The sequence below is a fragment of the Scyliorhinus torazame genome, chromosome 4 (genome assembly GCF_047496885.1).
Source record: "Scyliorhinus torazame isolate Kashiwa2021f chromosome 4, sScyTor2.1, whole genome shotgun sequence".
Classification (NCBI taxonomy): domain Eukaryota; kingdom Metazoa; phylum Chordata; class Chondrichthyes; order Carcharhiniformes; family Scyliorhinidae; genus Scyliorhinus; species Scyliorhinus torazame.
The window spans coordinates 316,978,310-317,003,869 of record NC_092710.1 but is presented as its reverse complement, the minus strand read 5'-3'; the positions used below and the strand labels follow the sequence as shown (position 1 = coordinate 317,003,869).

The following is a 25,560-nucleotide window of genomic DNA, read 5'->3' as shown; positions in this document are numbered from 1 at the left end:
ACAGGGGGCCAGCACGGCACTGGAGCGACTCATGCAGGTCCAGCTGCCAATGCCGACGTCAAACGGGCGCTGCGGGTCTGCGCATGCACGCTGTGGCCGCGCGAATGTGCGCATTGGCGCTGCGACCGGTGTGAACCCACGCATGCATGGTGGCTTCCTTCTCCGCGCCAGCCCTGACGCAACATGATGAAGAGCTACAGGGACCGGAGTAAAAGAGGCCCCCACCAGGTGTGACCGGCCCGCCGATTTATAGGCCCCGATTGCGGGCCAGGCCACCTTTAGGGTAATAATCTCAGGATTACTCCCGTGCCACGTGCCAGTGAGGCTAGAAATAGGATAGTGCAGCTCAACACGTGGCTAAACCAGTGGTGTAGGAGGGAGGGTTTCAGATTTCTGGACCATTGGGATCTCTTCCGGGACAGGTGCGACCTGTACAAGAAGGACGGGTTGCATCTGAGCTTGAGGGGCACCAATATCCTGGCTGGGAGGTTTGTTAGTGTCACTCGGGAGGATTTAAACTAATATGGCAGGGGGGTGGGAACCAGAGCATTAGCTTAGAAGGTGTCATAACTGAAGGAGAAATAGAGAACAGAAATAATAGAACATCACCCTTAGGTAGAGCAAAAAAGGTGACAAGTGTGAGAAGGGAGGGAGGTGGTCAATGCAGGATTGAAGGTATTGTACCTTAATGAGCACAGTATACGGAACAAGGTAAATGAGCTTGTTGCGCACATTGAAATTGGCCGGTACGATGTTGAGGCATTGACGGTGATCTTTCAGGAATCACTGGAGGCAGGAAGGGTCCCAGAGGACTGGAAAGTGGCTAATGTAATACCACTGTTTAAGAAGGGAGTGAGGCAGAAGACGGGAAATTATAGGCCGGCTAGCCTGACTTCAGTCATTGGTGAGATTTTAGTGTCTGTTATTAAAGATGAGATCGCGAAGTACTTGGAAGTGCGTAGTAAAATAGGACTAAGTTAGCACGGCTTTGTCAAAGGGAGGTCATGTCTGACAAATCTGTTAGAGTTCTTTGAGGAAGTAACAAGGAAGTTAGACAAAGGAGAACAGTGGACGTGATTTATTTAGATTTCCCGAAGTCCTTTGACAAGGTGCCGCATAGGAGACTGTTAAATAAGTTAAGAGCCCATGGTGTTAAGGGTAAGATCCTGGCATGGATAGAGGATTGGCTGACTGGCAGAATGCAGAGAGTTGGGATAAAGGGGTCTTTTTCAGGATGGCAGCCGGTGACTAGTGGTGTACCTCCGAGGGCTGTGCTGGGACCACAACTTTTCACAACATATATTAATGATCTGTAAGAAGGAACTGAAGGCACTGTTGCTAAGTTTGTAGATGATACAATCCTCGGGCAGCATGGTAGCACAAGTGGATAGCACTGTGGCTTCACAGCGCCAGGGTCCAAGGTTCGATTCCCCATTGGGTCACTGTCTGTATGGTGTCTGCACGTTCTCCCCCTGTCTGTGTGGGTTTCCTCCGGGTGCACCGGTTTTCTCCCACAGTCCAAAGACGTGCAGGTTAGGTGGATTGGCCATGATAAATTGCCCTTAGTGATGAAAAAGATTAGGAGGGGTTATTGGGTTACGGGGATGGAGTGGAAGTGAGGGCTTAATTGGGTCGGTGTAGACTTGATGGGCTGAATGGCCTCCTTCTGCACTGTATATTCTATGTTCTATGATACAAATGTCTGTAGAGGGTGAGGTAGTATTGAGGAAGCAAGGGGGCTGCAGAAGGATTTGGACAAGCTATGAGAGGGCAGTGAAGTAGCAAACGAAATACAATGTGTAAAAGTGTGAGGTTATGCACTTTGGAACGAGGAATTTTGGCATAGACTATTTTCTAAACAGGAAAATGCTTAGGAAATCAGAAGCACAGAGGGACTTGGGAGTCCTTGTTCATGATTCTCTTAAGATTAATGTACAGTTGGCAATTAAGAAGACAAATGCAATGTTAGCATTCATATCGAGTGGGCTAAGATACAAGACCAGGGCTATATTTCTGAAGCTATATAAGACCCCATTTGGAGTATTGTGAGCAGTTTTGGGCCCCGTATCTAAGGAAGGATGTGCTGGCCTTGGAAAGGGTCCAGAGGAGGTTCACAAGTATAATCCCTGGAATGAAGAACTTGTTGTATGAGGAACGGTTGAGGACTCTGGGTCTGGACTAATTGGAGTTTAGAAGGATGAGGGGGGATCTTATTGAAACTTACAGGATACTGCGAGGCCTGGATAGAGTGAACATGGAGAGGATGTTTCCACTTGCAGGAAAAACTAGAACCAGAGGACACAATCTCAGACTAAAGGGACAATCCTTTAAAACAGAGGTGAGGAGGCATTTCTTCAACCAGAGGATGGTGAATCTGTGGAACACTTTGCCGCAGAAGGCTGTGGAGGCCAAATCACTAAGTGTCTTTAAGACAGAGATAGATAGGTTCTTGATTAGTAGGAGGATCAGTGGTTATGGGGAGAAGGCAGGAGAATGGGGATGAGAAAATATCAGCCATGATTGAATGGCAGAGCAGACTCGATGGGCCGAGTGGCCTAATTCTGCTCCTATGTCTTATGGTCTTATGGTCTTGTACACCTGTCATTGAAAACAGGCATTCTGCTACAGCAAGCATTTAGCTTTTACTTTTTCCAGGAGCTTTAAACTGAGTAGAAACTTTTGCCAAAGGTTGTCAGGTTGAGCAGTAGTCTGACACAGGCAGAAAATCTGCAGGCTATTTCCTGAAAGAATCTCTCTCTCTCTTTAAGCAGACTTTCAAGGAATCTCTATGCAAGTGTGCAGCAAGTATCCCTGTGTTTGCTAACTGTATTTGTAAGTGGCTTTTAGGCCAATCCACCTACACTGTACATATTTGGGCTGTGGGGGGTGAGACCCAGGCAAACAAGGGGAAAATGTGCAAGCTCCACACAGACAGTGACCCAGGGCCAGGATCGAACTCAGGTCCTCAGTGCCGCTATGAAGGTCTACATTTCAATGAGATCACTTTTCATTCCTTGAAGCTCGAGGGAATACAGGCCGAGGTTATTTAATCTCTCCACATAGAATAACTTTCTCATCTCAAAAATCCATCGAATGAATCTTCATTTCACCCCCTCTAAGACAAGTATATCCTTCTTCGGGTAAGGAGACTGAAACTGTGTGTAAGACTCTAGGTGCAGTCTCACCAGAGTTCTGTACAATTGCAGAAAGACTTCCTTACTCTTAAACTGCAAACCACTTGCAACAAAAACTGACGGATCATTTACTTTCCGAATTGCTTATTTCTGTATCTGCCTGTCCATGGACTAGGAACCCAGATCCCTTGATACACCAACATTTTGCAGTCTCTAACCATAAAAAAATTTATTCTGCTTTTTCCATTCTTCCTAACAAAATGGATCATCTCCCACTTCCCCCACATTGTACGCCACCTGCCACTTTCTCGACCAATAGGGTGACCCACCTCTATTCCTTGGCAACCTTATGGTCATATGGTCATATGGGCTTATGGTCTTATTGCATCTTCCTCAGCTTCTTGCCCCAGCTAGCTCTGTATCATCAGCAAACTTGGATATATTACAATCAGTCCCCTCGTCTCAGCCATTGCTATAGATTGTAAACAGCTGAGCCCGGAACACTGGATCTTGCGACATTCCAATAATTTGATACCAAACATTATTTATTCCTATTTTATTCCATAAGACCGTAAGACATAGGAGCAGAATTAGGCCACTCGGCCCATCACGTCTGCTCCGCAACTCGATCATGGCTGATGTTTCTCATCCCCATTCTTCTGCCTTCTCCCCATAACCGCTGATCCCCTTATTGATCACAAACCTATCTATCTCTGCCTCAAAGACACTCAGTGATTCGGCCTCCACAGCCTTCTGCAGCAAAGAGTTCCTATTCTTTCCTGTCCATTAACTAATTTTCAATCCATGCTCATTGTTACCCCTCTACCCTGAGCCGTTATCTTGTGTAACGACCTTGTGTGCAGCACCGTATCGAATACAATAAGGTACCACATAGGGTGTTGTTCGGAATAAGATGGCACCACTCTTAAATTAGTCTGTGAAATATGTTACTTTTTACTGTTTGGCCTTGGGTAAAGTGTCTTGCGTTCTCTGATTACTGGTCTTTTGTTGCTTTAATATTTCAGATATTTGATGCCTTCACCCCAAGGCTCCAGGACTCCAACAAAAAGGTGAACCAGTTTGCACTGCAGTCCATGGCAACCATGATCCCAGCGCTGAAGGATGACTTGCACCGGGTCCTACATTCGACAGTCACTGTTGTTACCGACAACTTGAACTCAAAAAATGTGGGCATTTACAATACAGCCGTGCATGTCATCGACACGCTGATCGATCATCTCGGTAAGGCCTCAGGCTCCACAAGTGCTGATGTTAACATAGGCGTCATTTCTTTGTGTCGTCACAGTATGTGAACTCATGAATACACACTACATGTGTGTAATTCCAGAACAAAATTAAGGGGACCATTTCCATTCTACTGCAAAACCGCTCATCCAAATGTAAACAGATCAAATCATGCAGTTAGCAAGACCTCCTTACATTATGTAAGACCCATGGTGCAGATACAAGGCTGGTGCTCAATGAACATTTATTGTAAAGTGTAAATATCAGTTTCTGTTTGCACTATGTTCTGTGTCTGCATAAATATAAAGTGAGTGCAGAAATCACACTGAGGCTAGAGGTTGTGCAGTTTGGATCCTTTGCTCTGCTCTATCCTTTATTCACTATATAACCGAGGTGATCGATTAAGTTTGCTACTTTTCTCTATTTATTTTCTCTATTTATTGGTCAGTTATATCACTGATTGCCATTGTTTTGCTCTCTCTGTTAAGACAACTTGCTGCTCCTTCAACCTTTCACCAGCAGAGTGCAGTTCATCAGTGGTCGGGCGATGCACGACATCACAGAACGACTGGCAGGTGAGACTGTGGCTAAGGAGATGATTACAACACAATATATCAGGGTGTAATGTCAGGGGTGCGACTCATTAAAGCAGGAGAGGTCATTCTTGGGCAGCATGGTAGCATAGTGGGTAGCACAATTGCCTCACAGCTCCAGGGTCCCAGGTTTGATTCCCGGCTTGGGTCACTGTCTGTGCGAATCTGCACCTTCTCCCCGTGTGTGCGTGGGTATCTCCGGGTGCTCTGGTTTCCTCCCACAGTCCAAAGATGTGCAGGTTAGGTGGATTGGCCATGCTAAATTGCCCTTAGTCCAAAATTGCCTTTAGTGTTGGGTGGGGTTATGGGGATAGGGTGGGGGTGTGGGCTTGGGTAGGGTGCTCTTTCCAAGAGCCGGTGCAGACTCGATGGGCCGAATGGCCTCCTTCTGCACTGTAAATTCTATGATTCTTTAGATCTGGCCTCAGTGAGACTATATCTGAAGATTACATGTTCTTATTTTAAAAAAGGATCTCTCTTAAAAAGCCTTTTCCCTGTCGCCTTGCAATTTTTTATCTACAGTTTGAAGGGGAATAAAAGGAGGAGAGGCAGAGAGATTTTGGCACGGATTTGCAGAACTTAGGGCTGTTCCTCCAGGGGGTAGTTGGCAGACGATGTTACAGCAAGAGATTGGGGGCAGAACCTTGTTGAGGCATGGGTGTCTCGCCTGCTGGCTGGAGAGCTGGTGATAGACCCACGCTAACACTTCTCGGGAATGCCCATCGAACCACAAACCAATTAGGCAGTGGCAAGGCCACCAGCGGGCCTTCCCCTGGATCAGGGCGCGTCGGTCCCACCTAATGAGAGCAGCCGGCCACCCAGAGACTGGGAGCTCTTGGGCTCAGTACCGCCACTGTGGAGGCTGTGGCTGGTGCCAGAAAGACAATCCCCTGGAGTCCCAGGGTCGCAGAGTGACTCAGGGCACAGGGAGGTAATGGGTGAGGGGGGTTCATGGGGGCCAAAGGGAAAGGGGTGCACGGGGGTCGGCAGAAATGGCAGTGTTTGACTCTCAGTGGGTCGCCACTGCCTCCCCACATCTTCCCGATGTTCAGTCCCCCCCCAACCCCCTTCCCGATGTTCAGTACCCCCCTCCCCAACTACCTACCCGATGTTCAGTACCCGCCTCCCCAACTACCTTCCCGATGTTCAGTCCCCTCCCAACTCCCTTCCCGATGTTCAGTCCCCTACCAACCCCCTTCCCGATGTTCAGTACCCCCCTCCCCAACCCACTTCCCTATGTTCAGTACCCCCTCCCCAACCCCCTTCCTGATGTTCAGTCTCTCAAGCACAGTTTTTGCTTCTGTGTACGCCACATGGTGACAGGCCTACAAATGGCGGGAAGATAAGTCCCTTATTGGCCACTTGCGGACCTCAATTAACAACAGTGTGTGAAAACGGCCATTGGCCTTTCCACCCAGAATCAAATTCTGGGATTCCGGTATGTCACCATCCTGCTTAAGTCCATGGCCTCTCCCACCACCCAAGCTTGTCAGCGGTGCGAGTACAAGTTTTGGTCTGAGCACGCAATTCCCTCTCCTCCATCAAGATTCAAGGCCAAAATTACCAATGTGCTTTGTCTTAGGTTAGTGGACATTCAAATCTGAGCTGTTTGCTTTGATGGATAGTCCAGTTCACTTAGGCTTGTTTTCAGCTTAAACTGTTGCGGTCGGGACTCTCACTGATGACCCTCTGGTTATCTTTCTTGACTGCAGTGCTCGTGCTGTCGGTGTATCATCGGAAGCCTCAAGCAGTGGAACGGTACGTCTTACCCGTGCTCTGGTACCTGCTTGGCAACATGACCGGGAGTGGCGTAATCAAGGGGGGAAGTGGGAACGTGCGGGCAGTGACGGCTAAGCTGGCTGCCAGCCTGCACCAACAGATGGGCGCTGGCCTGCAGGAATACGCGTCGAGTCAGCCAGCTCATGTCATCAAAATGCTACGGGAGCTGACAGGGAAGGAGCTTTAATCACACAGCCCGTCACATCAGGACCGTCTCACATCTACGGTGGCCAGCCCTCCAAGTTTGTCCTGTGTCTCCAGGAATTAACAGTTAATCTCCCGGGTGCTCCTGGGATAAATTGGAGAAATATCACAGGCCCTTTAAAAGAATACCATTTTTAAAGAATTCTTTGACAACCTTTGTTTATTAATGGAGTCGTGGGCAGGGCAGAAAAATGTCTGTTTGACATCAAGACGCAGACACACACACACACTTATAGAAGGAACACAGGCACAGACATAGACGCACGTGCCTAGACAGACACATACATGCCCACAAATACATACACACAAAAATACAGACACACAGACGCACAAACACACAAAAACATAGACCCATAGTGACGCATACACACATAGATACAAACATAGGCATAGATACACAGTCACAGGCACACTTGCATGTGCACACTGATACAGATACACTCACACATAGAAAGACACACACACATAGAGACACATATAAACACACACACATGCACACACATATACAGACACACACAGATAATATACACACATAGTGCAGCACAGTGGTTAACACTGTTACTTCACAGCTCCAGGGTCCCAGGTTCGATTCCTGCTTGGGTTACTGTCTTGCGGATTCTGAATGTTCTCCTCGTGTCCACGTGGGTTTCCTCCCACAAGTCCCGAAAGACATGTTTGTTAGGTGAATTGGACATTCTGAATTCTCCCTCTGTGCACCCGAACAGGCGACGGAGTGTGGCGACTGGGAGATTTTCACAGTAACTTCGTTGTAGTGTTAATGTAAGCCTATTTGTGACAATAAATATTATTATTACATAGATATGCACACAGATGCATTGGCACACACACAGATAGACAAACACACAGACAGGCACACATATAAGCACACGCACATGTGCAGACACACAGGTATACACACATGCGTAGACATACATATACACACAGATATACACAGATACACACGCACAGATACATACACACACAGGCACTCACACAAGCACAAGGACACACACACAGGCCAGACAGAGATATGGACACAGGTACAGACACAAAGGCCCAGACGCACATACACAGATGCAGACAGACACACACACATACAAAAACACACAGATACAGACAGAGACAGACATGCATCATACTCCAATTGGCACAGGGAAGAAATATCCACAACTACTAAAGATTAGAAACGAAAGAGAAGGAAATATAGGTCAGTCTGAAACATTTTGTCGTTTTGGGTGAAGTGGATTATGGTGACCTCAATCTTTCACTCTCTGCCACTAATTGACTTGTCATGAATCTAGGTCAATGTTTCTGGAAATTGTTGCATCTATAAAAATACTGTCATTCTTAGTTCCTCGGAACGAGGATGGTGTCATGATTTGTGCGTCAGGTGACCCAGTAGGCGAATCTTGGAGCCACAGGTCTTTGGGAAGAGAGGACCAGAGTTGCCTGTGGTATATTATGTATTATATATAGAGAAAGAGAGAGTCAATAAACAGAAATGTAGAACAAATATAACATCCAGACTTCTAGAATTTTGCTGTTTGTTAGCGTTTAATAGATGTATTTTTTCTACTTCTTTATGTATTTTATTATTAATTCACTTTCCTTAGCCAAGAGGATCTTGTACTTCATATTGTATTGACATTTGGGCAGAGTTACAATAAAGTTGACATTATTATCAGTGCCCTTTGTCAGGTTATCAAACCTACTCTACTCCCTGTACACATACGACTGCGTGGCAAAACTTGGTTCCAACTCCATCCACAGGTTTGCTGACGATACGACCATAGTGGGCCGGATCTCGAATAACGATGAGTCCGTACAGGAGGGAGATAGAGAACCTAGTGGAGTGGTGTAGCGACAACAATCTCTCCCTCAATGCCAGCAAAACTAAAGAGCTGGTAATTGACTTCAGGAAGCAAAGTACTGTACACACCCCTGTCAGCATCAACGGGGCCGAGGTGGAGATGGTTAGCAGTTTCAAATTCCTAGGGGTGCACATCTCCAAAAATCTGCCCTGGTCCACCCACGTCGACGCTACCACCAAGAAAGCACAACAGCGCCTATACTTCCTCAGGTAACTAACAAAATAGGATAGATGCGGGCAGGTTGTTTCCACTGGTCGGGGAAAGCAGAACTAGGGGAGCAGAACTAGGGGGCATAGCCTCAAAATAAGGGGAGGTAGATTTAGGACGGAGTGTAGGAGGAACTTCTTCACCCAAAGGGTTGTGAATCTCTGGAATTCCTTGCCCAGTGAAGCAGTTGAGGCTCCTTCTTTAAACGTTTTTAAGAAAAAGATAGATGCCTTTCGAAAGAATAAAGGCATTCGGGGATATGGTGTACGGGCCGGAGAGTGGAGCTGAGTCCACAAAGATCAGCCATGATCTCATTAAATGGCGGAGCAGGCTCGAGGGGCCAGATGGCCTACTCCTGTTCCTAGTTCTTATGTTCTAATTCGACATGTCCACACGACTCTTACCAACTTTTACAGATGCACCATAGAAAGCATCCTATCAGGCTGCATCACAGCCTGGTATGGCAACTGCTCGGCCCAGGACCGCAAGAAACTTCAGAGAGTCGTGAACACCACCCAGTCCATCACACAAATCTGCCTCCCATCCATTGACTCCATCTACACCTCCCGCTGCCTGGGGCAAGCGGGCAGTATAATCAAAGATCCCTCTCACCCGGCTTACTTACTCTTCCAACTTCTTCCATCGGGCAGGAGATACAGACGTCTGAGAACACGCACGAACAGACTCAAAAACAGCTTCTTCCCCACTGTCACCAGACTCCTAAATGACCCTCTTATGGACTGATTTCATTAACACTACACCCTGTATGCTTCATCCGATGCCAGTGCTTTTGTAGTTACATTGTATATGTTGTGTTGCCCTATTATGTATTTTCTTTTATTCCCTTTTCTTCTCATGTACTTAATGATCTGTTGAGCTGCTCGCAGAAAAATACTTTGCAGTGTACCTCGGTACACGTGACAATAAACAAATCCAATCCAATCCAATCCAATCCATGTACCACAAGGCTGGATGTGTTAGCTCATAGACAGTACTCATAGAATTTACAGTGCAGAAGGAGGCCATTCGTCCCATCGAGTCTGCACTGGCTCTTTGAAAGAGCACCCTACCCAAGCCCATACCTCCACCCTATCCCCATAACCCAATAACCCCACCCAACACTAAGGGCAATTTTGGACACTAAGGGCAATTTAGCATGGCCAATCCACCTAACCCGCACATCTTTGGACTGTGGGAGGAAACCGGAGCACCTGGAGGAAACCCACGCACACACGGGGAGAACGTGCAGACTCCCCACAGACAGTGACCCAAGCCAGGAATCGAACCACTATGCTACTGTGCTCCCACTGGAGCGGGAGGACAAGTCGTGATGAAACATGCAGAAATACATTTAATCACTGTTGACAATCCTATCCAGGAACTCGAGATGATCCTATGTCAAGCCGAGGTGGTCGTGAGGGCGGTGGGTACTGGGGGGGACGGGTTAGAGACATGGCTGGTGGTGCAGGTTTGTGAACTCTATTTCATAATCCTACAAATAGCAATGAGATAAATGACCAGATAATCTCTAGTTGATGGTGTTATTTCAGGTAACGCTAAGGACACCCCCTGTTCCTCCTCCGCCCCACCTATTCTTCTTGGAGCTGCCGGGGAGAGTACACAGGGCCTTGGTTATTGTCTCATCTGAAAGATGCGACTACTCCAACTGTGCTGTGCCCCTAGTACTGCAAGAAATGTCAAATTGAGTGTCTCCAAAGTGATAATTTGACCCATAATCTTCTGAGTGCGACCACCAAGGCTGACAGCAGGCTGATATGCAATGAGACCAAAGGACCTTCTTCATTCAAAGGGACCTGAAGACTAGGAGCAGGATTCTCCGCTTGGAGACTATGTTCTCTCGGTGCAAGTGAATTACTCCGTGTTTGCGCTGGCTCTAGGAGAAATTTCCTCTCCCTTGCCATACATATGTAGGCATGGTAGGGAGCTCAAGGGATTCCGTTCCAAATCCCGCTATTGGATCAAAACCGAGATCTACCAGTTCGTCACCCCCCCCCCCCCTCCCACAATGCAAATCCTGCCCCCCATTCCCCCATCTCCACTGACAAGTAGGGGCATCCTACTGCAACCGACCATGGGGAATGCTGGGTCACCCTCCCCCCCCCCCCCCCCCACCCCCCCACCCCACAGCACACACGCATGAGGGTGACCCTACCTCCCCCACTGGTAAAGGTAAAGTTGCCATCGTCTCAGATGACCATAAACTGCTTTTCCCTTTGATGGGAGAAGCTGACTGATGGCGATTTAACCTGAGGATCACCACACCTCGGGCGAGGGGCAAGGTTGACAGGGTTCTGCATCACAAACCAGCTGTCTAGCCCTCTGAGCTAAATGCTAAATCGGCCCACACCGACCCTCCTCCCGCCAGATCCCATCAGAGACTTCCACCAGTTAACCCACTATTGACCCCCAACAGAGATCTCCATCAGAGACCCCCCAAACCAGAAACCCCCATACCAGAAAAACCCCCATCAGAGATCCCCCACATCAGAGACTTCCCATATCAGATATCCCCCATCAGAGACCCCCATATCATAGACCCCATATCAGAGACCCCCCCCCCCATCAGAGGCCCTCCGATCAGAGACCACCATATCAGAGATCCCTCCATATCAAAAACCCCCATATCAGAGACCTTCCCACATCAGAGACCCTCCGATATCAGACTACCCCATCAGAGACCCCCACATCAGAGCCCACCCCATCACTCAGCCCATCAGAAACCACCCATATCAGAGATCCACCCATCAGAGATCAGTCACCCATATCAGGGACCACCACCACCCCCCCCCCCCAAGAGGAAAAGAACAGTCCAGGCAGAAACAATGAAAAAATCACTGCTTTTCAATCACCTGACCCTTCCACCTGCTGCCTCAGTCAGATGTCTAGAAAGCAGCTGCTGTTACTTCATAGAAAGCCAAAGCCATCACAAGGCCAAAAACCCTCTCAGATCCTTTGACCTGCAAGGCTTCTATTCACTATTGAACCAATGTTTACAAACATCTAACTATGATTGAGGGCTCCTGACCACATCAAAAGCAGCTATGTGTTCTTTGCTGAGGAAAAGAGGAAGTTAAAGTACTTAACTCCGAGACATTTATAAACATTGTGATTAGGTTCAAAGCAGGTTACTTGAGATGCATTTGAGCATGCATGAAAGGAGATGAAAAGAAACAATCTAGACACCTGGCTGTCTGAAACTATTATCCTGTCAATTACAGCCTATTTAAAGCTATTTCTTTTTGATAGTGAATAGAAGCTTTGCAGATCAAAGGATCTGATGGGATATAGAGTTTTGTGATGTGTTTTGGATTTCTATGAAGTAACATGTTATTTTCTACACATCTGTCTGAGGCAGCAGGTGGAAGGGACAAGTAGGTGAAAAAGCGGTGATTTTTCACTTTTTCTGCTGGACTGATCTTTAACTTCCAGGCAGGGGTGACTCATGGAAGGGTCGGGTCTCTGATGGGGGGGGGTCGCTGATATTTGGGGTCTCTGATTTGGTGGATCTCTGATATTGGGGTCCTGATGGAGAGGTCTGTTGGGGGAGGCTTGGGGTAAGATGGGCAGGGTTTGTGCTGTGGGGGGGGGGGTCCTCTGAGTGACTTTGTTCAGTCATTCAGTATTTACCCCCTTAACCAACCCACAAGGGCCACTGCACCAGATCCACTCTGGCAAATATTTGCATCAACCCATGGCCAAGAGATCCAGAGCAACACAGAGGCGAGGAGAATCCGGTGTCCAGCCTATTAATAGAATGCGAATGGGTTCAAATGCCCCTTTGCATCCTTCCACTGATGTGGGGCGCAAACCTCAATGCTGCGACCAGCGGGGGACCGGAGCATTGCTGATCCTGTTTCTTGTCCGACGTGAGATTCTCTACTGGGCATCAGGAACTCCGCTACTGGCGGGAGGTGGCGGAGAATCCCGGCCATGGTATTTAATCATTGACAGTAATCGAGTGCCACTTACTCAAAACGATCTGCTCACTGGATCTCATTTGGCTCGTTGATAATTGGACAATGTTCAATACTATTTGTGATTCTACAAACATTGAAGTAGTCCATGACTGTGTGCAGCAAGACCTGGACAACATTTGGACTTGGGCTGATAAGTGGTAAGTGCCAAGCAATGGCTATCTCCAACAAGTGAGAATCTCTACCTATCTCCCCTTGGCTTTCAATGGCACTTTCATCACTGAATCTCTCTCTATCAACATCTTGGGATTATCATTGACCAGAAACTGAGCTGGAACAGCTACATAAATACTGTGGCGACAAAAATAGGTCAGAGGCTGAGAATATTGTGGTGAGTAACTCACCTCCCAACTCCCCAAAGCTTCCACCACCTTCAAGGCACAAGTCATACTCTTCACTTGCAGCTCCAAACAACACTTAAGGAGCTCAACACCATGCAGAAAAAGGAGTCCACTTGAGCACCACATCCACCACAAACATTCACTCCCTCCACCACCGGCACACACAGAGGCAGTAGTGTACCCCAACTCCAAGTTGCACTCAGCAACCCATCAAGTCTCCTTTGACATTTCCTTTCAAACTACCAAGCTCTACCACCGAGAAGGATAAAGGCAGGAGATGTATAGGGATGCCACCATCTGCAAATTCCTCTCCAAGTCACTGTCCTGATGTGAAGATATATTGATGTTCCTTCACTGTCACTGGGTCAAAATCTTGGAACTTACTCACAGCTCTCTGGGTGTACCTAAACCACATGGACTATAGCAGTTCAAGAGTCAGCTCCTGAGGGAAATTAAGGATGAGCAACAAATGTTGGCCTAGTCAATAATGCCCACATCCCATGAAGGAATAATAAGAACAGGAAGTTTGCCACATTTTCTCCACCCTAACACAAAGGGGGAAAAATTCCTCTGTTACGAAATATTCCTGTTAAATTCCGAGTAACAAATCCCTATTAGAAAGATTTCACGACTGTAACCTAGCAAACTTAAAATTCTCCCTCATTGTTGACTTTATGTAAGATGTTTCACAGGCATTGCAGGACTTCTAGTTAATGATGAAGAAGTATGCATAATGTAAGTAATAACTGTCTTCTTTGTTAGACAGCTGTAATGTATTACAACCTTCTGGACTAAAATTGTGTGTAGTTTGTACACTGCTGCCTCATGTAAATAAACAATTATGTTTGATGCGTAATTTTAAAAATATTATTTTAGCATTTTTTTTGTTAAACATAGGATAGTGTTTAACATTATGAAACTGGGGACAGGGAACTGTTTCCAGTCATTTAGAAGTTTAGAATGAGGAGCTGTCGGAGATTAAATATAGGACTGACGAGAGTTGTGAGGCTGTGGAATTTAATTCCGGTGTTAGAGGTTGAGTTAGAATCTATTACTGCATTGGATATGAAATTGTAGCACTGAATGAAAGTGCAGGGGATGAAGATATATGAAAACAGGTAAATGGAAATTTAATTATTTCTCGGGTGGGGTCAAAATGGCTTGTTTTCTTCAACTTTTTTGCATTTCTGTGTATCTTCACTCAATTCTACCTTATCCTCACAAATGGGTTGGGTCTGCATAATTTGAAAGACTTGCATTTAGCTCCTTTCACAACCTCATGATGACACACAGTCAGCACATTTAATGAATTAAAAATTATAAAGAAAACTTCAGTTGTCTTCACTTTCAATAGAACTACAAAATGTAAAGCTGGCCAATGGATCGGTATCAGCTGTTTTATACAAAGGCACCAAGTCGCAATTACCCTCATATGTCACATTTGCACTATAGGAAATGAACAAAAAAAACTGCAACTGGGGATTTTTCTTGCATAACAATCTATATTTTTATTTTCAAATGATTGTTCCACAGTACAGATGGTATTAAATACAACATTATTTGTTTTGAAGAAATGCTAAGAGATATTTTTACATTCCACGCTGACTTGAAACCAAAGATATCTGAAAGCTTGCAATTAAGGGCCATTTCAGTGGGGCATGTGATACTCCAGCACCTTAAAATTTGTATTCAGCATGTCTTGGTTGGCTTTGAAATGTAACATACTTCAGGCAACTCATGGAAGTCGAGCAAAGCTGTTCCACTTGACTTGAAACAGGATATTTGATGAAAAGAATTTCCCTGAAATACAGATTATTTTGTATAAAATACATCTGTTATGGTTTCCAAATAGGTAGGAGGAATAAAAGGCTTTGTTTCTTTGGAATATCCCACACTTGGGTTTCTAATTTTGTCAGGCCATCTTTAACGTAGCTTAAAAACATGCTGCTTGCTGATCTTTCCAATATTCCCACCTGGTTACGCAGCTCGTACATTGTGGTGGTCAAGCAGGATTGTGGTTGAAGCAGATCCCAGCTTCAATCCATGGCTAACAGCCTGGTCTCTTTTGGAGCCAATTGGATTGAGGTACTGTCCAATGAGCAGCCACCATTTCCCTGCGGGCATTTAGGCCACAGATTGGACTGAGGAACCCAGACACCATTTCTCATTTGACCAATTGCAAACGGCCTGATCATTTTGACTATTATGAAAAGGAACAATCATAGAATCATATAGCACAGGAGATTATTTGGCTCACTGTGCCTGTGCCAGCTCTTCAAAGGAGCTTTCCAGTTAGTCCCGTTCCCCACTCTTTCCCCACAGGCCTATCGATTCTTCCTTTCCAAGTATCTATCTATTGCCAGGCAGATCTTTGTCAATCAAAATGCACAAAGTATGACAGGGTCAGATTAAATATTCATCTAAATTTATCACTGACATTCATTTTCTACAACCTTGATGGTATCCTGTATGATGGGCCTCAGTGGTGGATTAGAGACATTCGATCATTTGTTCTGGTTTTCCCTACCTGCAGGTGCCGCACTATTTCTGTTAACGTGATATTTGATGGAGGGATCCTCTATTAAATGGGTGCTGCCAATTTAAACACCTTGAGCTAACCAAAACAGTACTTTTAAACTCAGCGGGGCACACTTGAATTAATCCTCACAAGCAAGTGATTTTGTGTGTATTCCCATCAATACTTGATCACCTTTAATGGAACAGTTCAAAATGAATGCCTGGTAACCATGTCAAAATCAGTAATGAGAAACCTTTGCACATTCTACATCAAAGAGACTTGAAGATGGAAATATGGGTCCAGTTCTCCAATTGGACTAGTATTCCATCCTTTTTTAATTAATAAAAATATAACAGACTGATGAGAAGTGGACAGCACGGTAGGACAGTGGTTAGCACTGTTGCTTCACAGCGCCAGGGACCCGGGTTCGATTCCCAGCTTGGGTCACTGTCTGTCCGGAGTTTGCACGTTCTCCCATGTCTGCGTGGGTTTCCTCCAGGTGCTCCGGTTTCCTCCCACAGTCCAAAGATGTGCAGGTTACGTGGATTGGTCACACTAAATTGCCCCGTAGTGTCCAAAGATTAGGTGGGGTTGCTGGGTCATGGGGATGGGGTGGAGTTGTGGGCTTCGGTACGGTGCTCTTTCAGGGGCCGGTGTAGACTCGATGGGCCGAATGGCCTCCTGCTACACTGTAAATTCTATGATGAGAAGGTCAGTTGGATCTTTTGGAAAAAGCTTTTGGACCATGAGACATGTCACCAACTTGTGTCTCCAGGGCTTTTCGTTCAGTCTTTGCATGAAGCAACCAATGGAAGAGTTCTGAAGAAGAGACTCAAAATGTTAACTGTGTCTCTCTCCATGGAGGCTGCCACACCTGCGGAGGTTTTCCACCATTTTCTGTTTTTATTTCAGATTTCCAGCATCCGCAGTATTTTGCATTCATTATAATGGAAGATTCATCCTCACTGGTAAGTTTTCACATTTTGGTTAATCCTTTCACTTTAACAAAAGGCTCACAATTTATTCAACGGTCAGGAAAATCCCACGACAAACTTTTAGTTGCATTTCAATTATTACTCATGCTTATTTATCCCTCAGTACCAATGCTGAGGGTAGTCTGATTGCCGCAATCCATTCTGCGCTGGATTGGAGCTAATGAAAATCACTTCAAGCCCCAAAGGGAGATTTCAATTCCATTTCTTCGAGTTCGATTCTATTCCAATACAGTTCTCCTTCAGGTGAAAAGACAATCTCTCAAAATCACAATCATCCAGAAACAGTTGAAAAAAATAAACAATATAAACATTTTTCCAATATGTCGTGCATACCATTTTAAATAGGTCAACTTCATTATGTACAGACCAGATAGGATTATGTTGTCACGCTATTTTAAACCAGATAATCTGAGATTGTGCTGGTCAGGCAGTATTGGAAATCCCACATTAACACGATCCTGTAAGGTTCATTGAAGCCCCTGACCAATGATGCAGAGTTCTGGGTGGGAGACAGATCGGCTGGACCCTCTCATCTCGGACATGTAGTGCCTCAACCATGAATCACCTTCATTCTCAAAACTCCCATCTAAACTGTTGAGAAAAGAAAAGAAGTTCACTGCGAGTAGTATAAGAAGCTAATGATAATACCAACCTCACAAGACTAAATTTAACAACTTCATCACTGAACGTTATCATAGAATCCCTACAGTGCAGAAGGAGGCCATTCGGCCTATTGAGTCTGCACTGGCCCTTCGAAAGGGCGCCCTACCTCGGCCCACTCCCCCGCCCTATCTCTGTAACCCCATTTAACTTTTGGACACTAAGGGGCAATTTATCATGGCCAATCCAGCTAACCTTCACATCTTTGGACTGTGGGAGGAATCCGGAGCACCCGGAGGAAACCACACAGACACGGGGAGAAAGTGCAAACTCCACACAGACAGTCACCTCAGGCCGGAAAAAAATTCCTCCTCATCTCTGCTTTAAAGGATTGTCCCTTCAGTCTCAGGCTGTGCATTCCTGCAACCCGTGCATCCCAACCATTACATTCGAACCTGCAAAGTTCGCTGGCCAAGCAGCAATTATTCTCTGGCTGACCTAAACCTGTCTTTATTTAAATTGATTGGATTGTTTGGACTAATGGTGTAGAGGAAAATCTGGCCTGCGAGGAGCATATGGTAGCAAAGAACGCTTGCCTGACCTGCTGACAGAAAATTAGGCCAATTCCCTTTTGAGCATGTTATCAACCTGGCTTGATTTTACTCTGCACATGGTACTCAGGCAACCCATATATTCACACAACAAAACATTTTCCCTTTGCTGTGTTAGCATATGGCTGGACTTAAAGAAGCATTGCTTTGATCTACTAGCTAGCACATATAATAGAAATAACCACGGTACCAAACAGTAACTTTATGGATGCCAATATTCAGAAACTTCTTCAACTTTAGTTTCCCCATCCCTCCAGCCTGTAACTCCTCGGTCATCACTCCAGTCTATCCATAGTTCTTCACCTAACATATCAACTCATTTAATAATTCAACTCAATGTGGTTAATATTCAGCAAACCAGAAATGGTGTGAAGAAGATTTTCTATAACACGTCTACGATAACCAAACATTGGAGACAGTGTCGAAGGCATCAATTCAATTAATTCTGAAATCTATCTATCTTAGCTAAGATGAGAATCATAGAATTTACTCTGTAGAAGTAGGCTATTCGGCCCATCGATCTGCACAAGCCCTTGGAAAGAGCACCCCACTTAAGCCCCCACCTCCACCCTATCCCCATAACCCAGTACCGGCCCTCCCCAACCTTTTTGGACACTAAGAGGCAATTTAGCATGGCCAATCCACCTAACCTGCACATCTTTGGGCTGTGGGAGGAAACCCAAGTAGACACGGGGAGAATGTGCAAGCTCCACCCAAGCGGGGAGTTAGACTTGGGACCCTGGAGCTGTGAAGCAACAGTGCCGCCCAATGGTGGAAATTTATCACCAACAGCAGATTATCTGGCTGTTATCACATTGCTGTCTGTGGGAGATTGAATGTTCAAATTGGTTACCATGTTTCCCACATCACAACAATGGCTACAGTTCAAAAGTACTTCATTGCCTGTAAATATGATTTAGACACTAAAAGAATCAAAGGATTTGGAGTTGGGTCTGGAAAGTGGAGCTGAGGTAGAACACTGGCAGCACGGTAGCATAGTGGTTAGCACAATTGCTTCACAGCTCCAGGGTCCCAGGTTCGATTCCCGTCTTGGGTCACTGTCTGTGGGGAGTCTGCACATCCTCCCCGTGTGTGCGTGGGTTTCCTCCGGGTGCTCCGGTTTCCTCCCACAGTCCAAAGATGTGCGGGTTAGGTGGATTGGCCATGCTAAATTGCCTCTTAGTGTCCAAAAAGGTTGGGGAGGGCCGGTACTAGGTTATGGGGATAGGGTGGAGGTGTGGACCTTGGGTGGGGTGCTCTTTCCAAGAGCCATTGCAGACTCGATGGGCCGAATGGCCTCCTTCTGCACTGTAAATTCCATGAAATTAGCCATAATATTTTGAATGGTGGAGCAGGCTCAAGCTGACTCCTGCTCCTATTTCTGATATGGTTTGGAATATCTTGCGGTCATGATACGTACAATATAAATGCAATATCTTTCTATCCCACCTGTGTCCGATTGCACAGCCTGCAAACAATCGCTGCTTAAACTCCCACATGAAGGATGGCCAATACAGATTGAAACCGTTGCAATGCTTACCCAATGCTGTGTAATGCAGGTTCACTTCCAGCTGAATTGGATGCAGGGAACCTACTCTGAGCTCCAGTTTGAAAGTTCGGAAGGTGATTGTTCTTAACAAAAGGCTGTGGGTGGACCCCACTCAAGGTCAATCTCCTCGGTCTGTCACCTGGCTGCCTGTGCATGAAGTTGTTCCTCCATGCTGCTCTAGATGTCATTGGGCTGCCATCCCCCAGGATGATGTTTTGGGGTTGAGCTGTGGCATTCACTGCACCCACTGGTGGAGAAGGTGGTTGTGACTCAAATATGGAGTCGGAGAGCGGGTAGAAGATAGATGAAGCGTTGGATCCAGGGCAGTGAGACTGGTGGGCAGCGTCAGGTTGGTCAGGAGGTCTTTTCCGCAGAGAAACTGGTGGAGAAGCTGTGTTAGTGGTCATGTGGGGGCTTGGCAGCTGCCGGTATGTTGGGGGGCTGGACAGGTGGTGGTGGGTCGGGGGGCTTGGCAGCTTGCGGATGGTCGGGGGGCTTGGCAGCTGGCGGTGGGCTGGGGGACTTGGCAGCTTGCGGAGGTTAGGGGGGCTTGGCAGCTGGCGGTGGGCCAGGGGGCTAGACAGCTGATGGTTTGCTGGTGTGCTCAACAGCTGGTAGGGGCCTGGGGGCCTGGATGGCTGGCGATGGGTTGGGGGGCTGGATGGCTGGCAATGGGTTGGGGGGCTGGATGGCTGGTGGTCTGCTGGGGGACTAGACAGCTGGTTTGCAGGGGGACTGGGCAGCTGGTGGTTTGATGGAGTGCTCGGCAGCTGGTGGTTTGCTGGAGTGCTCGACAGCTGGTGGTTTGCTGGGGGACTGGATGGCTGGTGGTTTACTGGGGGACTGGGCGGCTGATGGTTTACTGGAGGACTGGGAAGCTGGTGGTTTGCTGGGGGACTGGATGGCTGGTGGTTTGCAGGGGGATTGGGCAGCTGGTGGTTTGCAGGGGGATTGGGCAGCTGGTGGTTTACTGCGGGACTGAGCAGTTGGAGGTTTACTGGGGGACTGGGCAGCTGGGGGTTTGCAGGAGGACTGGGCAGCTGGGGGTTTGCTTGGGGACCAGGCAGTCGCTGGTTTACTGCGGGACTGGGCAGTTGGTGGTTTGCTGGGGGACTGGGCAGCTGGTGGTTTGCTGGGGGACTGGGCAGCTGGTGGTTTGCTGGGGGACTGGGCAGTTGGTGGTTTGCTGGGGGACTGGGCAGCTGGTGGTTTGCTGGGGGACTGGGCAGTTGGTGGTTTGCTGGGGGACTGAGCAGCTGGCGGTTTGCTGGGGGACTGGGCAGCTGGCGGTTTGCTGGGGGACTGGGCAGCTGGCGGTTTGCTGGGGGACTGGGCAGCTGGCGGAGGGCCAGGGGACTGGGCTGTTTCCTGGACACAGGAGGGGGGCTGGATTTCCTGGGGCTGACCAGGGAGTTCAGTTCCTCCTGGGTGGCGGGCGGGTTTGGCTGCTTGGACGCCCACACCGGGTTTGGGCCATTCCTCCTGGCCACAGAGGGCGTGGTGTAGCCGGCTGGTCGGTAGAGGTTTCTAGGTGGCAGGGGTGGGCTGGGGAAGCTCTTGGTCAGGACGGGAGGAGCGGGAGCGGGGGAAGCCGAGCCTCCCGTGGCCTGGTGGGACGGGCAGGGGGCAATGGCGGCTGCAGCAAGTTTCCTCCTGCCGGGGGGAGAGGCTGGGGCCGCCTTGCAGAGGGCGGAGGAGCTGCGGAGTGAAGTGTCCATGGCCTCTCTCCCGGGCGGTCCGTTTTCCGGGGAGCTGCAGCATCCGCCGGAGTAGCGGAGATTGATGATTTTGTACGGGGGCCAGGATTGTTGTGCAGCGGCCGGACCGCCTGGCTGCAGCCTCCGGGGGCTCCTGACGCCCTGGCCGCTCGCCGCCCTGCCTCCCGGGTGTTTGCTGGGCAGCAGCGGCACCGAATCGAGCGAGGCCAGCAGCCGGCGCGCGACCGAGCATGCGCGCCGGGGCCCCGAGGCGGCGGTTGAACCGTCAGCCGCGAGCTCCAGCTCGAGCTGGGATGGCGGCGGCGGGAAGTCCCCCGCCTCCCCCACAGACAGGAGGGGCGAGCCGAGCCCTCCGGACTCCCCGGCTGCCGGCCAGCCCGCCCCCCCGCTGAAGCCGTCGATCAGGCCCCGCACACAACTTTGCTTGGGCCGAGTGGCATCGGGCCTGGCCGATGTCGGCTCCTCCTCGGGCAGGTCACGGTTGTCCGGCGGTGCGGCCTGGCCCTGGGCCTGTTCCTTGGTCTGGGCCTGGTTACTTGGCTTGGCGGGGTTTCTCCTCAGAAACACTTTCTCCTGACTGGGTAAAATGCTGAAGTTGCTGTGGAGGGAGGCTTTCAGCTTGTTGCTGGGCACTGCCTGGTCAGTGATGGGCATGCTGACCGGCAGCTTTGGCCCTGCCATCACCTTCCGCTGCCCCTCACCAACTTCGCCCTCGCCTTTGGGCTGGAGCACCTTCTCCAGCCGCCTGCTCAGATCCTTCTGCGTCCTCTGTAGTTCCAACAGAGTCGGGTCTTCCGCCTTGCTCTTCAGTGACTCAGTGGATTTCGATCGCCGCTTTTTAGTGACCCGGGCCTTGCGTCCCTTGGCGGTATTGGGCCTGGCAGGGCAGGTCCTGCCCTCTTCATCTGACCAAACGTTCAAGCCTGGGTTGATTGGGACGAACTGGATTTTGTCACTGATGGCATCTTTCATTTTGATCGTCATCTCTTCATTCTCGGGAACGTCGATCCTTTTCGGGACAGGCCGCACCGCTTCAGGTTCTGGGGGGGACGACCTCGGCCGCTGAGGTGTCCCATCGACGGCAATTTCTGACTCGCTTTCTTCGTAGTCCTCTTCACCCAGGGAGCAAAAATCCATTGACTCCATCCGAATCAGGGCCTCGCAGTCGGTGCTCGTAACCGACTCAAAGGAGTCAAATGACCTGTTTTGGATTAGTGAATATTGAGATGGGTTTACTGATACAGGGGGCTGTGAGGACGATGATTTCTCCTTGCGAGATGAGCAAAAGATGCCTTCGGACTGGTGATCAGGAGTATTGTCCTGACACTTTGAAGGACAAATTGCCGCATTTGAGAGACTTGCATGTTTGTGAGAAGTATGCGGTAGAGAATCTCTGCATAACAGGTACGCATTGGAATCTGAGCTTGTGCGCCTCCCACATTTATCGGGGTTGCTGAATTCTTTCATGGAATCGGTATCCGCTCCAATTCCACTGTCCTCTGAATAAAGGGTCATGTCCCCTGGTTTGGTGTGAGGTTGCTGCAGCGCACAAGCCTCCAGTTGAGCGATGATTCTTTGCAGCCGCTCGTCCACTTCTTGTTTCGCCACGAGTCTCTTTTGAAAAGTGTCCGCAGCGGACCTCAGGTAGCCACAGGTTTCCTGCAGGGTCGTGTCAGTTAGCAAGGCCACTGTCCCACTCGTTGCCTGCATCTTGTTCACTGTGTACTGCAGCAACTGTTGCAGGAGATCAGGCTGCTCTTTCGGGGCCCCTTTCTCAGGAGGCCACGCGAGGTTAGGCCCAATGTCCTTCACCAACCTCTCGCCGCTGCTGGCCATTTCCTCCAGCACCTGGTTGACTTCGTCAAAGCGAAGTGTCAAGAAGCTCACCATCTGTTGGAGAATTAGCTGGGTCTGTGTAGCCTGGTCAGTTAGACTCAAAACACCATCGTACTTGGAAAGGCTGGTGTTAAGATAAGCGTATGCTGCTTGGTGGGCATTAACCAGCGACGTGGGAAAATCTACTTTCTCTTCGTCCTCAGCTCTGGAAAGACTCCTTGCCCCCAGCTTGCCGCTCTTCTGCTTAGTGGTGTGGCGGCCCTTTTGCTTCCTGTTTTTCTTGGGTTGCTGAGTTGCACTGCTGTCACAGTAAGTGTGCTGTCCAAGCATGTCCCGAGGCACATACCTCCGCGAAATTATAACCTCTGACACTGCCACCTTGGCACTGGCTGCCAGTTTTTCTCTCTTCACCTCTTCACTGAAAAGTTTGGGTATACGGGCAGGCATCGCGGATGGAGGCAGATTCTGGCAACAGCCCTTCTCCTTGCAACACCTCTCTTTCCCTGCTCGGCTGATGTTCTGACCATCCTCGGACAAGTTAGATTCGCTGTCACCACTGATCGAGTGGGTGAGGCTCTCCTCATGTGTCTTGTCTGCGGGTGCCTGGTCTGTGGCTTTCCTCAGAGGCCTCAAGGTATGCTTTGCGAGGTGCTGGATTATTTCGCTTTGAGATGGTGCACACCCCATTGCCGCTTTCCTTTTTCGAAGCAAAAGCTACAGAGTAATCAGTACAAAGACAGATCACTGCTATCCAGCGGCTCCACCTGTCATTTCCAGATGCTCTTGTTCAATGTGACTTCAATTGTCCTCTTTCCTCTCCAAAGGCAAACAGCTTGATAGATTTGATACTTGAGACTTCGATGGCCTTTCTTCAGAACATAATGAAAACATTTCAGTCTCCGGGCAGATTCCTGAGTGTTTTTTCTTTTGAGGTGCTGCACATCGCCTGGTTCTTTGCTCACCACCTCCTCAGTTCCGAGTCTATGGATTAAAGGCATTACCTACCTCTCTGCTAAGAATAAGATTTTAAGCTTATCAGGTTAATCAGGCTTGGCTAGTCAGTTGTCATTTGTATCCTGTGGAACATTAACGGAAAGTGCTAATGAAAGAACAATTGTTTATTTTAATAAACAGACATCGAGAATCAGTTTATGAAACCCACAAAGTTAGTAGGAGGTAAGTATTCACCGGGGCCTTGATTTGACAGTATTTAAAACTTAAGTTCTTCCTTAACACCAATAAATCTTCCGTCAACAACTCTGACCTTGAAACTTTGGATTGCCAAGGCAAAGACAACAGATGCTACAGAAGCCTGCTCCACAGTGATTGATGAGTTTGTTAACCCTACGGTTACGTTCACTGTCTAACTCTACCTCACTCAGCAAGGATTAGAAAGAAGGCATTTGCATTTAAATATCACCTTGCAGTTCCGCAAGACGTTGCTTCGTTAATGAGCTGCTTTTGAACTATAGTCATGGTTGTTATGCAAGCAGCAAATCTATACACTGCAGGATCTCACGAATAGCAATCAAAGGTTTTTTTATGGTGTTGGTCGAGGGATCGATGTCAGCTGGGAGATCACCCTTTTTTTCCTCAAGAAAGATTCCACGATGCCTTTCTATCTCCCTGAACAGGCTACTGTGCCTCGAATTATTGAAGAGAGAGGGGAGTGGCAGGGTGTAAACTCAGCCCACTCCAGTTAACTTCAAATAATCTGGATGAGATAATGCTCTGCTAATATGGTTGTATTAGAAGATTTGGAGAGGCATTGGCCTACTGGTATTGTCACTGGAATAGTAATCCAGAGATCCAGGGTAATGAACTGGGGACAAAGGTTCGAATCTCACCATCGCACATGGTGACATTTGAATTCAATAAGTATATGGGGCTGAATTCTCCGATCCTGTGGTTATGTCCGTACCCAACACGCGAGGTCCCTGAACGGTGAGAGCTCACGCAATCCACGCCGTCCGGGACTTGGCCCATCTGGGGCGGAGCATTGGGGGTGACGTCCTGAGGCCGTCCTTACCGCGTGCGCCGTACTCCTTGAGTACAATGTTTTTGAGGGGGTGGAGCATCGCAAAAACGCCCCCCCCCCCCCCCCCCCCCGATTACAGCGTAAAGCCTCATGCTCCAGGGAAAAAAGCCTCTCATTATACCTCAGACCATTGAGTCCTGGTAGCATCCTCGTAAATCTCTTCTGCACTCTTTATAGTTTAACAATATCCTTCCTACAATAGGGTGACCAGAATTGAACACAGTATTCCATGTGTGGTCTTACCAACGAGATTCTGGAGGGTTCATGCACCAGTCACAGAGAATGTCACTTGCGACTTTAGTTCAGGAGCCCACAGCAATATGATA

The 25,560-nt window shown here is 48.2% G+C and overlaps 2 protein-coding genes across 6 annotated transcripts in view; one reads left to right on the top strand and one right to left on the bottom strand.

Annotated features, from left to right (window-relative positions):
• LOC140411094 (TOG array regulator of axonemal microtubules protein 2-like) overlaps positions 1 to 8,642 on the top strand; it is a 205,094-nt gene extending 196,452 nt beyond the window's left edge. For all 5 annotated transcript variants that reach the window (XM_072500123.1, XM_072500120.1, XM_072500122.1 and 2 more), the window contains 3 exons: positions 4,160 to 4,376; positions 4,868 to 4,954; positions 6,685 to 8,642. In XM_072500123.1, coding sequence (XP_072356224.1) covers positions 4,160 to 4,376; positions 4,868 to 4,954; positions 6,685 to 6,938 — 558 coding nt within the window. In that variant the 3' untranslated portion in view covers positions 6,939 to 8,642. The remainder of the gene's footprint in view (positions 1 to 4,159; positions 4,377 to 4,867; positions 4,955 to 6,684) is intronic.
• A 6,209-nt stretch (positions 8,643 to 14,851) lies between these two features.
• LOC140411093 (uncharacterized) lies at positions 14,852 to 24,158 on the bottom strand. Its single transcript, XM_072500119.1, has 2 exons — positions 19,634 to 24,158; positions 14,852 to 17,473 (listed from the first exon to the last, which is right to left on the bottom strand). Exons 1-2 carry the CDS (start codon positions 23,881 to 23,883, stop codon positions 17,350 to 17,352), a joined length of 4,374 nt encoding a protein of 1,457 aa, XP_072356220.1. The 5' UTR covers positions 23,884 to 24,158; the 3' UTR covers positions 14,852 to 17,349.
• Positions 24,159 to 25,560: the final 1,402 nt, after the last annotated feature.